The sequence below is a fragment of the Notolepis coatsorum genome (genome assembly GCF_963971535.1).
Source record: "Notolepis coatsorum genome assembly, chromosome: 5".
NCBI classification, from domain to species: Eukaryota; Metazoa; Chordata; class Actinopteri; order Aulopiformes; family Paralepididae; genus Notolepis; species Notolepis coatsorum.
Genome location: NC_140169.1, coordinates 182,380,016 through 182,395,502, shown reverse-complemented (window position 1 = coordinate 182,395,502; position 15,487 = coordinate 182,380,016). Strand labels below are relative to the sequence as shown.

General features: G+C 43.3%; 1 protein-coding gene across 1 annotated transcript in view; it reads right to left on the bottom strand.

Annotated features, from left to right (window-relative positions):
- Nucleotides 1-1,719: 1,719 nt before the first annotated feature.
- Nucleotides 1,720-15,487, bottom strand: part of LOC311229275 (aryl hydrocarbon receptor-like) — a 114,593-nt gene continuing 100,825 nt past the window's right edge. Inside the window, exons 5-11 of the mRNA XM_084315343.1 lie at nucleotides 12,418-12,538; nucleotides 11,947-12,074; nucleotides 11,348-11,550; nucleotides 9,622-9,731; nucleotides 9,225-9,366; nucleotides 6,554-8,363; nucleotides 1,720-4,403 (exon numbers count right to left, since the gene is read on the bottom strand). Coding sequence (XP_084171469.1) covers nucleotides 4,296-4,403; nucleotides 6,554-8,363; nucleotides 9,225-9,366; nucleotides 9,622-9,731; nucleotides 11,348-11,550; nucleotides 11,947-12,074; nucleotides 12,418-12,538 — 2,622 coding nt within the window. The 3' untranslated portion in view covers nucleotides 1,720-4,295. The remainder of the gene's footprint in view (nucleotides 4,404-6,553; nucleotides 8,364-9,224; nucleotides 9,367-9,621; nucleotides 9,732-11,347; nucleotides 11,551-11,946; nucleotides 12,075-12,417; nucleotides 12,539-15,487) is intronic.

Sequence of the window (15,487 nt, the reverse complement as noted above, 5' to 3'; positions counted from 1 at the left end):
CTTGGTCGCGTAGTGTATCTTGTAGACCAGGCCCATTGCAAGTTGCTGTACTCTGTCGTCTACTCTAAGCCATCCTAGGCTGTCAAAGTGGGCAGGGGTGAGGTGGGTTCTAGGAGTCAGGTCAAGCAGTAGTCTGACTAGCTTGTTTTGGGATGTTTGTAATTTGTTTTTTAGTGCCTTTGAGGTGCTTTGGTACCATAAGGTGCAAGCATAGTCGTAGTACCCTTGAATGAGTGCTCCTGCTAGAGTCTTCAGGGTATTCTTGTTTACCAGAGAGGAGATCCGGTACAAGAATCGAGTTCGTTGGTTGACTTTTTTTATTACATTGGATGCCATTTTGTCACAGGAAAGATTAGCCTCTAGGATGGAACCCAGGTAGGTAATTTCATCTTTCCTTATGACAATATTGTCACCCACTGTAACCGAGAAGCCGTCGGTCTTGCTGAGTTTGTTATTTGAACCAAAGAGAATGGACTCTGTTTTGCCCATGTGTAATGATAGTTTGTTGTCGGCGAGCCATATGCAGATTTTGCCTAGTTCTGAGCTGAGGGCTTTTTCAACCTGTAACTTGTTCTTGTCAGAGACCAGCAGGGCTGAGTCGTCCGCAAACAGGAACAAGTTGCAGATAGTGTAGATAGATAGATGCTACTTAGTATACCTACCCTACCACATGGCCCCTAATGGCCACCATAACTCAATGGTGCAAGCTTCAATCCAGACAAGTTTGACTCCAAAGAAAATAGGAAAGATGTAGGAGAAAGTGATAACACACTGAAGAGGAACATTTAAAAAGAGGTTACTTGTCCAGGTCTGGTAGTGTTCATCACAATGACTCCTTTTATGTCTGATGGTGTGATCAACTAATTTCTATTCATTCATTGTTCTAATTATGATTGCAGCCCTTATGAAAACATTACACATTCCCTTGAACTTGATGGATCCTGTCTGAGTCAACCAACTCTCTACGCCAGCACCTTAGTAATGCCAATTAGGGCTGGGAAATACGCCCAAAATATCATGATTAGATTTGTCTGACTTTTGCCGGTACAACATTATGTGACGGTATAGTTTTCCAGTACAAATTACAATGTTATAAGACATCATTTTTTACATCTTTATCTTACAGTTGTCATGGTCCTTTCATTCAAAATGGTTTATTTTTTTTGGTTTTTAATACTGCTGCAAGGAGTCTTTGTTTGATTAACTTAAAAATATACAGCATGTATATATATATCAAATTACAATATGTATATATATATCATGGATGATGATATAGTAAAAATCCACACCTTTGCATGGATCCATAACGGTATACTGTACGTTCATATTCTGTATACTTCCCAGGTCTAGTGCCAATCTCTATTTCAATGTACTACAGAGGTGCCAACAAGTCTCTGAGTGGACTCGTAAATCAAGACACCTTGTAAGCACTCACGAGTACATACTTTTACCTTGCATACACTTGCAGTGTTTACATAAGCCATTGGAGGGGGTGATGTTGGGGATGGTGGTGTGTGTGCCCTCTTGTGGCCGGAAATTATTATTTTACTCGACAGTGGTGAAAGGAAATTAAAATTATGCTTCTCGAGACGCTTCCCTTCTCTTCCACTCAATCTAGACTCATCATGTGTATTCAGGCTTGTTTATCAATGTGTGATTTAGTACATTATAAGGGCCACAGGTCACAATGACTAACTGATAAAATACACATTTGGTAACTCATTGCAAATATATTTAATATGAAAAGGAATTAAACAATTGCCCAAAATGTGGTTATTTTCAACATAATGGTATACAGTATAAGTTTTAATGTATACTTTGCTAAATACAAGTGGACTATATATATTGTAGAGTTCTGTAAAAAAAAAAAAAAACATCACAAAACACAATATAACGTAGGAGATACATGAACACAGAACCTAATAGCATAACATGGCGTGAATATTAAACATTCGCCCCAGGTATTCCATGCTGCATTGGCTGGATATAGTATCACAAGGCACAGTCGTAGAAATTTCGATATTAATAAATTCCACATTGAAGGCGTTTAGTTTGCTGTTTGCTTGAGCAGACTAAGAGAGAAGACTGGACAGGAGGAGAGGAGCTGGCTTTGTCCCGTCCCGTCATCAAACACAGTGAGCAAACATGTCAGACAACCAGGGAGGGAGCTCTGTGTCCTCAGTGACCCTCCTCTGGAGAGACCGACTCAATGGGGTCGAGTCAATTGGTCTGGGCCCCTGTATGTTACAGTCAAGTCGTTTGTGATTGTTTTAAGGCCATTTGGTCTCCAGAGTCTCACATATATATATATACTTTAATGGACCCGAGCGTTATACTTTTGAGCTGTTTCATAAACAATAAAAGCCTAAGCAAAAATGTGGGGTTAAAATGTATGTATTTGGCTCAGTGTGATTATACAATATCAAATAACTGTTAAAGGGACCATACCGGTCTAATTTTGACTTCTTATTATGTAGATTGCCCCCGTCTTTAACTAATGTTGTGTTCATAGGTGTGTACGGTGTGCTTTAGCAGATCTCAGCCTACCTTACTAAATGCCATTCACACTGCCATTGATGTTGAAAAGGTGGGAAATAAATCTGTGAGACTTGAACGTTGTGTGAAAGTCACTAGGCTTAGCTAACTCACCCTTGTGAAAACCACTAGGTTGTATATTTTTGATAAAGTTACTGTATTAGTATACTAACTACCGGTAAGCTATTCAGATCCGGGCATCAATTGGGAACACCTGGAAGTTAATAAAACAAGCGCACCCACAAACTGAAACCAAAAGTGCCACGTGGGGATTTGAATGACATTAGAACACAGTGACGTTAGCAAAAACACATCACTTAGTGGTTTTCACAAGAGTGAATTACCTACATCATATACACCTATGAGCACAAACTTTGTTTAAGACAGGGGCAATCTCTGGTATTGGGGAGAAGTCGAAATTAGACTGGTATGGTCCTTAAAGGGATAAACAACAAACAAACAAACAAACAAACAAACAAACAAACAAACAAACAAACAAACAAGATGAATACTATTGCTACACTGAAAAAGTATCCATATAGTACATACAACATTGTCAGATTGCATTGCAGTTTGGATACCATTAGGATTAGAACCTGTATCATTGCAAAGCACACAGTATGACATTCTGTACATGTTTGAAAGTACAATTACTTTAGCCAAAGCAGACCTTAGGCTGTAACCAGTTACTTTTTTTTTTTTATTCTTTTTTTTTACATCTTCTCTTTGTACACTGCTTCATGTTCTACTGAGCAAGCACAAACCTGAGCATGCACAAATAAAACAAAACAAAAAATATGATGTTGTAGATATAGGCAAACACAAATAATAACATTGTTTTGCAAATTAGATTTATACAATAATGTAAATCATATATAAGGGGTTCATTCCAAAATGTTACACAGTATATCCATTTAGAAACAAGGACACAGTGTCATAAATGCTAAGATAACTCTTTAAAAAAAAAATTTAATACACAAAGTGAACCTGCGAGACGCCACTTAGCCGAGCGGCTAATCGTTAGTGATCGAGTAAATTAATGAACGTATGGCCGTGAGTTAGTGATGTAGCTGGTTATAGAGGCGCTAAAAAGTTACCCAATAATTCATTGCTCAAAAAAGGCAAACAACAAACAGATGATTGCATCTGCAAACATGGCACTAGTTTGTTAGCAAAAATATTACGATAGCAAATAACTTCAATAACATATTGAGTTTTACTTTTACCCCAGCAATAAACTCGTAGGAGTAGGTGTCACATCTTTCAAATGGTGCATTGTTAATTTTGGAATGAAACTCTTATATATTTGTATACTCATAGAAAATATTATCTTTTTTATGCATTGAAACCTGGGAACTGAATATCCCAGGTTGAACCATGGGAATATATATACCGGTATATATATATGATCTGGATGTGGATTGCCTCATCAAAACTTTGGTAATTTGGAGAAACTCTTAAAGAATCTCTCTAGCGAGCTCATGATCCATCATGATAAATGCACTTGTGGCTTTATACTTCATTATCACTTGAGACATACAATTTTACTGCTTTTATACAGTACACGGGACATATCAATAACATATGTGACAATGCAATGCAAAAATAATATGACGAGAGTCCCATCAGGATAAGTACATAAGTCTGTGTATAAGCGCTAAAAGTCAATTTATGTTTATTTTATTTTCCAACCTTCTCGCTCTCTCTCTGTCCTCTTGTTTCTCCCTCACAGGGAAACCTGTTTTGTTTTTCCTGCATCTTCAGAAGTTGCAAATATTAGTTTGGGTCTGGTCTGGAAAGTACATATTTCCTTCGACAAGAGGGGGCATGGAAAACAACGTATTGTTTTCAGCAGGGAGCGTTGGGATCTGTTGAAAAGAAAAGAAACAGGTGCGATGTATGGTTAAATAGCAAAGTCTAGATATATACTTAAAGTGATGCTCAACCCATTTGAATAAGTCTACCTGATTTGTAATTTCGGTCCATCCAAAAATCTATAATAACTTTTTATAATACCCCCCATTAACAACCACCAGCCTAGTGTTGCCAACATGCTAATAATTTTCTACTTTAAATATTTCTCCAAATTTCCAAATGGAGTACAATGACTCCCGGTTTGTAACAAACAAATAGGCCTCTTGAAAAGGGTGGAATGGGCGGCCGGGTGGCGCAGCGGTCTAAGCGTCTGCCCACCACCACAGAGACAGTGGGATCGAATCCAGCTGTGGTGCTTCTGGGTTGGCCGACCGTCCATACTAACACAATTGGCAGTGTTAGTAAAACCCGGCGAGGGTGGGTCCCGGTCGCGTGAATATTAAAGGCAACCAACTTGTGTTCGGCTTTTCTCTGATTGGCCGCGCCCCCCCGCCCCCACGCGCAGGCAAGCGCAGTCGTCCCACGTCCCAAATGAAATCCAAGGAGCGCAAGCGCGGGCAACCAACTTGTGTCAACCAACTTGTGTTCAGCTGCGGTAGCAGTGGAGCGCTATGAAATGCGCTGAACTAGAAAGCGTAACGTTATTATGTTTCGCGTCACTGTACACCAGATTCACTCGTGTATAAACAAAGCCCATACAGTTATGAAATGCGCTGAACTAGAAAGCGTAACATTATTATGTTTCGCGTCACTGTACATCACTTCAGCTCCAGCAGCAGCAGCAGCAGCACCGTTGTACTACCAGATTCACTAGTGTATAAACAAAGCCCATACAGTTATGAAATGCGCTGAACTAGAAAGCGTAACATTATTATGTTTCGCGTCACTGTACATCACTTCAGCTCCAGCAGCAGCAGCAGCAGCACCGTTGTACTACCAGATTCACTAGTGTATAAACAAAGCACATACAGTTATGAAATGCGCTGAACTAGAAAGCGTAACATTATTATGTTTCGCGTCACTGTACATCACTTCAGCTCCAGCAGCAGCAGCAGCAGCACCGTTGTACTACCAGATTCACTAGTGTATAAACAAAGCCCATACAGTTATGAAATGCGCTGAACTAGAAAGCGTAACATTATTATGTTTCGCGTCACTGTACATCACTTCAGCTCCAGCAGCAGCAGCACCGTTGTACTACCAGATTCACTCGTGTATAAACAAAGCCCATACAGTTATGCTCATATTTTGCGAATGCATAAACTATATCTTAAATTATGGCTATGTGTCTAATATGGCTGTCGCTTATCAATGACTTTGCGACAGCCATATTAGACACATCGCCATAATTTAAGATATAGTTTATGCATTCGCAAATATGAGAGCTCTGTCATTGAAGTGGGTGGTGGCACTAACAGTAGCGATTTTTATTGTTTTGTCATGACCAAACATAATCCCAATATAGATAGGAGGTGTACTGTATGTCAAATGTCGGTCATGTGGGCATGGTGGAAGAGTTTAGTACAGTCACACAACAGAACACCAGTGGCATTAACCAACAAGGGCGCTCCTCTCAAGAGTACCTGGGGGAGCCTCATGCGCATGCGCGTCTGCCGCGTCTCGCCGCGTCTCTCGAGTCTCTCTTGCCGCGAAGGGCGTGTGCTAGTGGATTGATTGATTGGCCGTGTGGCCAATCAGAGAAACGCTGAACGAAAAGCTGAACACAAGTTGGTTGCCTTTAATATTCACGGGTCCCGGTCGTTGTAAAACAGCGACTCCTACAGATCGGTCGGGGCGCCTGCACAGCGAGGTCGGATCCTGGGGGAGGTAGTGTCCTCCACACGTTACACTCCCCCAGTGAGAGTCCACGCTGCCAGGTGAAAAAGAAGTGGGGATTGGCTACACATGTGTCGGAGGAAGCATGTGATAGTCTCCGCCCTCCCAGACCGATGGTAGGGGGCAGAGCACGCAACGACCAGGTAGGGGATTGGGAATTGGCATAACGACTAACATTGGGATGGGAGAAAAACAGAAAAAAAGAAAGGGGGAAAAAGAGAAAGTATAAAAAAAAAAAAAAGGGAGGAATGTCCCTTTAACATGACCAAGTATGTATAAGAATTGGGCGGGGGGTGGGGGGGTGTACCTGTTTCTGTTCGCTGCATCCCAGGTAGTGTTGCATGGCTAGGATGTCCTCCGGCGATGACCTATTGTGGAGGAGGGGGTGGGACTGGGGGCTGATGCTGGCGTTCTCCTGCGTGATGGCCGACGTGCCCACCACAGGCTCACTGCCGCCCCACTGGAAGTAGCAGGAGCCTTGTGGGGGACTCTGATCCAGAGGAACGTCGTTCCTCCTCTGGCACGAGGACACGGAGGGAGTGGGCTCGGTGCTATCTACGTGGCTACCATTAGGGAGGGGGAACAAGCTCTTCTCAAACATGCAGCTGCTGGGAGGAGCATGCTGGCCATCTGCCAGCCACCCCTGTTGAGCGTGGTTCAGTCCGTTGATGTTCTGTGGCCAGGGGCCAGCAGGAGGGAGTCTTGGGCTCTCCGAGACTTGGCTGTGGCACGCCGGCATGAGCTTGTGTCTGTTCTGCGTGATGCTGGCAGGGGGCAGCCTCTGCTGCTGACTGTCTGGCCATTGCTGAAGCTGAAGGTTGCTTTGGGCTTGAAATGAGGTGCTTCCTTGCGAGCAGGCAGTGGGAAAGGGATTGGGTGAATTATTTGCGCTGGATTTAATAGGGGAGGAGAAGCCATTGCACGGAATCAGGGACGGCAAAGTGTCCACCACACTGGGTGCTTCATTGTTAAATCGCTGAACAGAGCTGTGCAGCTTCCCGCCTGCTGCCATCGGGGCTTGTATGCCATTATGAGGGCACTGCTGGAGGGAGTTGGCCTGCTTGGGGCCAGGCATACCCTGATGGCCCATGTGGCTCAGAGGTGCCTGCCCACAGGATCCAAATGTGACTGAACCACTGTGACCCGACGTTGCTGGGAAACTGAGCTCTGGAAGCTCTATTGACGGGCTGAAAATGTCCTGTAGCTGCAGCTGCTGAAGGGAGGGGATGTTCACGTCGATGGGAGGGAGCTGGGGACTGAAATGGGAGAGTTTTGAGGTGCCGTCCAATAGTACTCGACTGGACTGTGCTGCGCCTTGTACCGCTACACTCACTGGTACACCGCTTGGACCCTGGGGCCAGGCACGGAGACCGTCGACCGGAGTGTGGTCAAAGCTGTGTCTCTGGAACAGCTGGGGCTCACACAGTCCCGCGTTGGAGGGTTGGAGCACCTGGGTGAACCGCTCGCCCTGGTTATTGTTGACAGTTCCGAGGCAGCCGGTCTGACCGGCGTTTAGATTGCCCTCCCCGCTCTGCTTGAACAAAACGTTCTCCATGTAGTTGAACACGTCGTTAGTGAGGATGCTGTCCAGTTCAGCCTTGGTGTTGTTGGCGATATTGTCCTGACTCAGTTTCTGCAGGGCGCTTTCCCACTCCATCAGCTCTGTGGCGTCTACCTCCAGGTTCTGCAGCGCTGCACACAAGTCCCCGTCATGCGCCATCTTTCTCAGCGCATCGATCATGGTCACTACTGTATCGACGCCCTCCTCCTTCACTAAAACAGAGCCGTCAGTATTGAAACTAGACCCCAGAGCCTGCCAGGAGTTACTGGCCACGTTGACCAGGGCCCGGCTATCCATGAACACCTGATCCTCAGCCAGCTGATTCTCGGATACGTTCTGGGTGTAGACGGCCGCGTCCTGCTTCAGGATGCAGCCCAACAGAGATTTGGGTTCCACATCCATCTGGCCCTTGGGGATTTCGGGGGTGATGCCGTCTGGCTGAAACTGCGCGGCGTCCAGAGAGATGCCAGAGTCGTACAGCACGGCCTCCCCTGTGGTGAAGCTGAACGGGAGCTGCAGACTCCTCTGTCGAAGGTGCTCCTCTCCCTCTGCGTTACTGAAAGGGGGTCGGGAGGGGAAGAGGGTCAGTGGCAGATCATGGAATGATTAAGCTAGATAAAAAACTGTTAGGAACACGCCCCAAAAACCTACAAAAAGAAGAATTATACCTTTTTTATTTTTATTTTGAGAGCTGCAGCACTTAAGCAAATAACAAGAGCTTGGAAAAAACTTGAATCTCCCAAAGTAAACAAGTGGCTAGAAACTGTAGAGGACATATAGTATGGAAAAGGTAACTTACAAAATTAATAAGAATGAAAATATGGTGGAAAAAAGATGGGGTTTATTTAAACTATGGAAAGGTATTAGACGACAGACAGATCACGCGTTGAGATGAGGAGTTAAGTAACATGAAACAGTAATAGAAAACTAGAGTAGTAGTAGCAGTTTGATAGCAGTTTGAACTACTACCCAATTGTTGGGGAATATTCCATAGGCCTACACCTATAATGAAAATCCTTTTTCCCTTTTTCTTTTTTTCTTTTATTTGTATATGTATGTGGGGACGAGTGGGGATGGATATTGGATGTATACTATGGATGGATGGATGGATAGGTTTACCAGTCCAGGATCAGTAACATCTATACTGGTACTCACCCTTTTGTCTATGTGTTTTTGTTTTTGTTTTTGTATGGGTGATGGGTAAAAAAAATTAAAATAAGTGTCAAGATTTACAATATACGTATGTACATTTGTGTGTGTATTTACGTATGTACAGGTATGTATGCATACATGTATGTGTGACTATGTATATGTGTGTGTACTCTAAATGTAGAGTGATTTATTGACACAATAAAGTATAAAAAAAGAAAAAAGAAAGCTAGATAAAAAAGGTAATATTGAGGAATCAAAGACTCACACTAAAGCTCTCTGGCGTGCAATGATGAAGTCGGGTCTTCCACTTTTAAAAATCAATTTGGCACAGGATTGGACCCACACCCAGACATTTGCCTTAGTCAGGAGCCTGAAAACAGTCAAGCCACTCTCTCCCGTTTTCATCACTGCAAAGAAAAGAAGACAGAAATGTTTATATTATCAGTGATAAGCGACGTGGGCAAATTCAAGATTCAAGACGTTTATTCATCACATACAAGACATATAGTGAAATTAAGTTGGCCATGCCCACTTCGATTGTGCAAAAAATACAAATAATAACAGAATAAAATAGAATAGATAATAAAATAGACATGAAAGATAAACACAATAACTAAAAAAATTCACAATCGTTGAAAAAAAAAAAGCTGAGGTCAACCTACTGCGGAGATGGTTGTCTGCACAGTGCATCATATCTGCCATATGGACGAACTGGTAACCGGAGCCCCTCATACACAACTCGATCTCCGAATAACCCAGTACAATCTTCCCCCTGCAACATTTAAATGAAAAGTTAAAAAGGGCACTCGTGGACATCATATAGAGGCCCATTATAGAGCTCTTTCATCAACATGAAGTTAGTTTTCAGATATAATTTACACTAGCATCTGACTGAAGACTTGCAGATACGAACCCGGTTTAGGGTTAGGGGTGTGGGTGCAGGAGGATGGTTGTGAGCTCCAGCTTTACTCCATACTGGTAAAGAATTTGCACTACAACTCATACCTCATTACACCTTACTGTAAATTGTACCTAAATTGTACCTCATCCCATTTCTGCATTGTACTGTATTGTATTGTAACTCAGTTACTTTTCTACTCTGCATTGTATATTGTATATATGTATATATTGAACACTTTTGTCTACGTACTTGACTTCTATTTTATACTTATTATACTTATTTTATATTTATCTATTTTTTTTAATCTAGCACAATCTCTGGAGCAAAACAGAAAGGAGCATTTTATATAAAAGTATTCTGTACTTTTGTATGACAACTAATAGAGAAACTTGAACTTGAGTCCTAGGCCCACCGTCCTTTGTTAAATTAAAGTTAAAGAAACTCTGTTCTCACCTTCACACACTTAAACTCCTCTGTTAGACTCGTTACTGGTAGCTGGATAATACCTTTCCCAATACAATGCCACACTATTAATACACAGAGGAACTCCTAGCCATCCTAATAGACAAATTAAACAATCTCTCAAGCCTCTTATTTCTACCTTTGATATTGGCACTTATTGCCATTTCATACTTGTGTGTTCAATGCATCGGGCAAACCCTGGGATTCCTGCTTTCTGTATTGTGGTATCTATTAAACAATTATTTTATAGGTAGTTTTCTAGCCTCTGTGCCACTATACTAAATACAATCTTACAGTACTGTACCTTCTACATTCAGGAGGGTTATGGTCTGAAACTGGCTTTAACAGTGAGGACTCTTTCTCCTTGGGAATTAGGATCCCTCCTGCTCTACACCAAGCTCTTAGTATAACCTGTTTTTCCCATACTACTCTCAATAACCTCATCAGGCACACTTTTATAAACCTGGTACTGGTCAACCAGGCTGAAGAAGCCTTTGCACGCATTACTACAGCTTCCACTTCCTTCCACCATGGTGGCCTAATATCCATCATATACTCTATCTCTCCTAACGTTGGAATCTCTGGAGGAAGGCCCATTTCTCTATTCTTTCCTGTATCTGAGTAGGCCTTTTAAAAATATTCCTCTATATCGTGCTTTAAAGCTTTGAGTTGCCCTCCACTTTCTTGGCTGAACATTGCTTTAACAAATTTAAATGGATCTGTATAAAATGCTTTCATTGTATTAATTAACATGTGTATGTAATTGGTTTAATTTGTGGATTTCAGTACTGGCCACACTAACACTGATTAGTTTATATAAAAATCAGCTGTGTTTGTACCCATGGGGAATTGCTGATGGTCTACGGACCAACACAGCGTTTGTTTATTTTTTTATTTTAGTTATTTATTTTCTCTATAATGGTTCACCTTCTTAGGAAATAAATCTAATTTAGATTAGCAATTTGTTATATGAACAGCATGTGAGTTTATTCTTGGTGTTTTTTTGACGGCCATGTAGTCATCACCTGGTGTCGATGCCCATAGGGGTGAAGTCCAGCTTGTGTTTGGTTTGAAAGAGGAGCGTCTTTGCCCGGATCTCCAGAATAGAGGGGGCTTGAACGGGCGTTGCAATGGAGAACAGAGCCAACTGGGGCTTGATGTGTGTCCCATCCTCGTTCATAAAGCTCTGGCCATGGAGGAACTTCAGTCTCCCTTGGAACTTCATGGCCTGGTTGAGGTACACGTGAATCAAGAGTCATCTGTCTTTCATTTATGAATGGATATTCGCTTTCTAATTGCGAAGCACTTCATAGACTGGCAATGTCAGTCAGTCACTCACTCACTCAATCGCTCACCCGCTCGCTCGCCGCATCTATGCTTTGCATCCACATATTATACAAAGTGAAGAGTTTGGTTTCCAAAATGACATTATGAACCATTCGAAGATTTTTAAAACCTTACATTAAAATAGAAAAAGAGTTATATTCTAGAGGTTCTAGACTTCTAGTACTTTGCTAATATTGAGAAATGGACATGAGCTATTAATGTTCTATCCTAAAATGGACATATGGCGTTTTTTTGGAAATAAACTCTTCAAATCTCGTTCCAATCTCCAAATGTCTACCAGGAAGCCGGAGGAGTTGTCCAGGAGGCAGCGGAAGCGACACACAAAGCTCCTCTCCAGGAAGGAGGAGTTCTCCGGGGGCAGCTGCTTGGGGTCACATGTCAAGGTGTCACTGCTGATCGGCAGGACTTGAGAAGATGGCAAATAGGAAGAAAAAAAGTGAGAGATAAAAAGATTCAATGAAAATATGAACGATAATCATTGGACAGATTCATATCAAAGCCCAAACGAATTCACAGAAATGCATTTGTTGAACCATTGGTGGGATTGACCAAATACGCTTGAGCTTGCTTACTAACTAACAAAGTGGCTAAGTGCGATATATCCCTGCTCTTCTATTTGTAATCGACCTGGATTCTAACCTGGCGTCACATGGGAAACCAAAATCGAGCGGTCAGTCAAAGGGGAATCTCCCCTAGTCAAGGAAGACACGCGGCTCACTGGGCTCCAGGGCAGGGCTACTCTACTCACCATCGGCACCTTGCTCTTGGGCAAACGGTTTGGGGTTGAGGGCAAAGTGGAGCTGCTGTCTGAACAAGGGACGGTCATCCGTGTGGATAAGATCAAACACGCTCTGGTGGACCACGTCAGACTGTAGAGACAAGACGACAAGAAGCAACCACAGTCTACTTAATCCACATGTTGTTTCACGTCTGTGTGGCCTTGACTGAAATGGAACATTTATAATTACTTCCATCGCCATTGTGAATGTTAGTGGGGAAACAGTGCAGTCTGCTATAATGCCTATCTCTAGCCTCTGCCTATGCTGTTGTAAAATCTTCTTTTTTTTTATCTACTTTTTCTCCCCATTTTTCAATTTTTCCCCCTTTCCCCATTTTCGTACTGTCCAATTCTACCCTCCCACAGGTCGGCTGCAATGTGGACCAAGCCTTGCATCACGTGTCCCCTCCGGTACACGAGGAGGCAGCTGTCGCATCTTTTCACCTGCACAGCACGATCTCTCAGCGGCAAGGGTCTGCGTGGGAGGGACACGCCGCCCCCGTTGCTTCCTGATTCTGCTGCGCAGGCGCACCAACCGACCTGTAGGAGTCGCTGTCCACAACATCCGATCCCCACCCACCAGCTTCCCACCCCCTAATACTGCCAATTGTATTAGTATGAACGACCAGCCAAGCTGGTAGCAACGCAGAGAGCTGGGCTCGAACCCAGCATCTCCTGCGTTGGTGGCGAGCGCCTTGCCCACTGCGCCACCTAGCCGCCACACTGTTGTAAAATCTGTAGTACTAAAACACATTATAATATCTTGGAAATATGCTTTCACCAAGTTTACAATCACCCCTGGCACTCCAAATCAAACACACTCCAGATAAGGCCATGTGGTACCGAACCAAACGCATTTGCCAGGTCTAAAAATACCACATGTAAATCTTTTTTCTCTATTTTGGCTGTTTGAATCTGGTGCCGTATCATACTTGTGTGTTCTACAGTATGCCTCCGGCAAACCCTGGGATTCCAGCTTTCTGCACTGTGGTATCTATTAAACAATTCCTGTCTAGTTAGTTTGCTAGCCTCTCTGCCACTATACTAAAGAAGATATTACCTTCTACATTCAGGCGGGAGATCTGGTGCGATTAAAAAAAGGGAATAAATAATGAGAAAGATGTTCCGCTTCATACAAATTGTGTAATTCTCATTCTCTTTAGATATCATCTATTGATTTTTAATTAGCATTCTAACCTAAATGTATGTTCAGTGTCGACTGGCTTTGAACTGTATATGAACGTAATTTATTTTCAATTCTATATCAACGTAATCCTTGCATTTGTATATTAATGTTTATTGATGTAATTTAATGTATACTAATTAAATTGAATGTTTATCATGTAATGTGTTATGTCAGGTGTGAACCCCAGGAACATTAGCTGATCACTTATCCATGGCCAGGATCACAATCATATCGTTTGCTTGTCACTGTAGCTCTTACATTGCAAATATACATTGCAAAAGCCTGTTTTGATTGGTCTCAGAGGTTAGGGGTAATAATTAGAGCATTGCTACATAATGACATGGGATTACGAGCCAAGAGCAAAAGTCCAACCGTGACAGCTGCTTTATGAGAAAGAAAAAAGAAAAAGAAAAGGCATTAGAGCTGGACTCAAGACTGACCCCCATTGTCACAGTTAGCTGTCAGCATAGTGACAGGGGCTATCTAATAAAATGTATAAGTCAGCCATTTTGAGGGCATTCTAAAGTATGGTAGTTGTAGATACTAATTACAACAAGGCCATATGGCAATCATATCTACTGTCTTCATCTATCTTACAGATTTACTGTTGGGTTGTCAGGTTTTGTTCTTCAAAACATAACTCACTTGCATTTTTGTTGTTGTAAGTCACTGGTTTAAGTTTTATAGCATCCTGTACATGACAACAGAAGACAAGAGGATGAAAGCGTAGCCCCATTATTGCCTAAGACTTTTCTGGTGGGCACTGTGGAGCGGTACAGATGCAGTTGGAGATAATGAAAGAAAGTTTAGATAATGGGGAACACATGTGCTACGGACAGTAGATTACATATTCATGGCGGAGCGCTGAGTATAAACAACAGTGGAATCTCCCTTTTGTCTGTCAAAGAAAATAAGCTATGATTAAGATATACTCCTGTTATAATAGAGAGAGGAAGAGCGAGCGCGACGGCATATTTCCTACAAGACATTTCCCTCAACACCTGCCTATTTCGGTTAGGAAACAGGTGGTTGAGGCGCACATTTGCCTCTTTGATGACAAATGAAAATTTGGACGCGTCCTAAGTTATGTACTGGGCTGTGCTGTTCGGCAACGGCCTTGTTGGGCCCTGATTAAGAACAAATGTTGGCCTTGGCTAGTTCTTCAAGGGTTAACTTCTCAAAGGGACCAAGCAATCCAGAACGTGGAATTTAACAAAAGCCTCCTGCAGCTCATCTACTGCCACTCACGGCTCCCTGCTCGTCCATTTTGTTATGGTTTGTAACCGACCCCAATCGCACAACACAAGACAGGTATGAGAGTAAGCCAAGAACAGGGCATTTATTGAATACAAACAAAAAGCGGCACTGTCCCTTTAAGGGAGAACACAAAATACTGGAAACAAGAATTAGGGAAAATTGGCACTGTGCCTTTAAGAGGCGAGCAGGCTAAGGGGCTAAGGCTAAAGGACAGGGCCAGGGCAAAGGACAGGGCAGGAACAGGGGCACTGGAGAGGGGAACAGGGACAGAGGCCCGGGGAGGCGGGCTGGAGACAGGGAACGAGAAAACAGGGTTAAGGCCTTGGACAGGGCGAGGACAGAGCTGCTTACAGGGATGGAGTAGGAGCGCGCAGGCTAGACGTCTGGAGTGGAGCACGTCGGCTTGAAGAGCGCGCCGGCTCGGAGAGCGCGCCGGCTCGGAGAGCGCGCCGGCTCGGAGAGACGCATCCTCCCGTAGAGGATTAGGAAGCGATGCGCGTCTGTAGTAGCGCGCCGGCTAGACGTCTGGAGTGGGGCGCGTCGGCTTGAAGAGCGCGCATCCCCCCGTAGGATAGGGAGCGATGTGCGTCTGGAGTA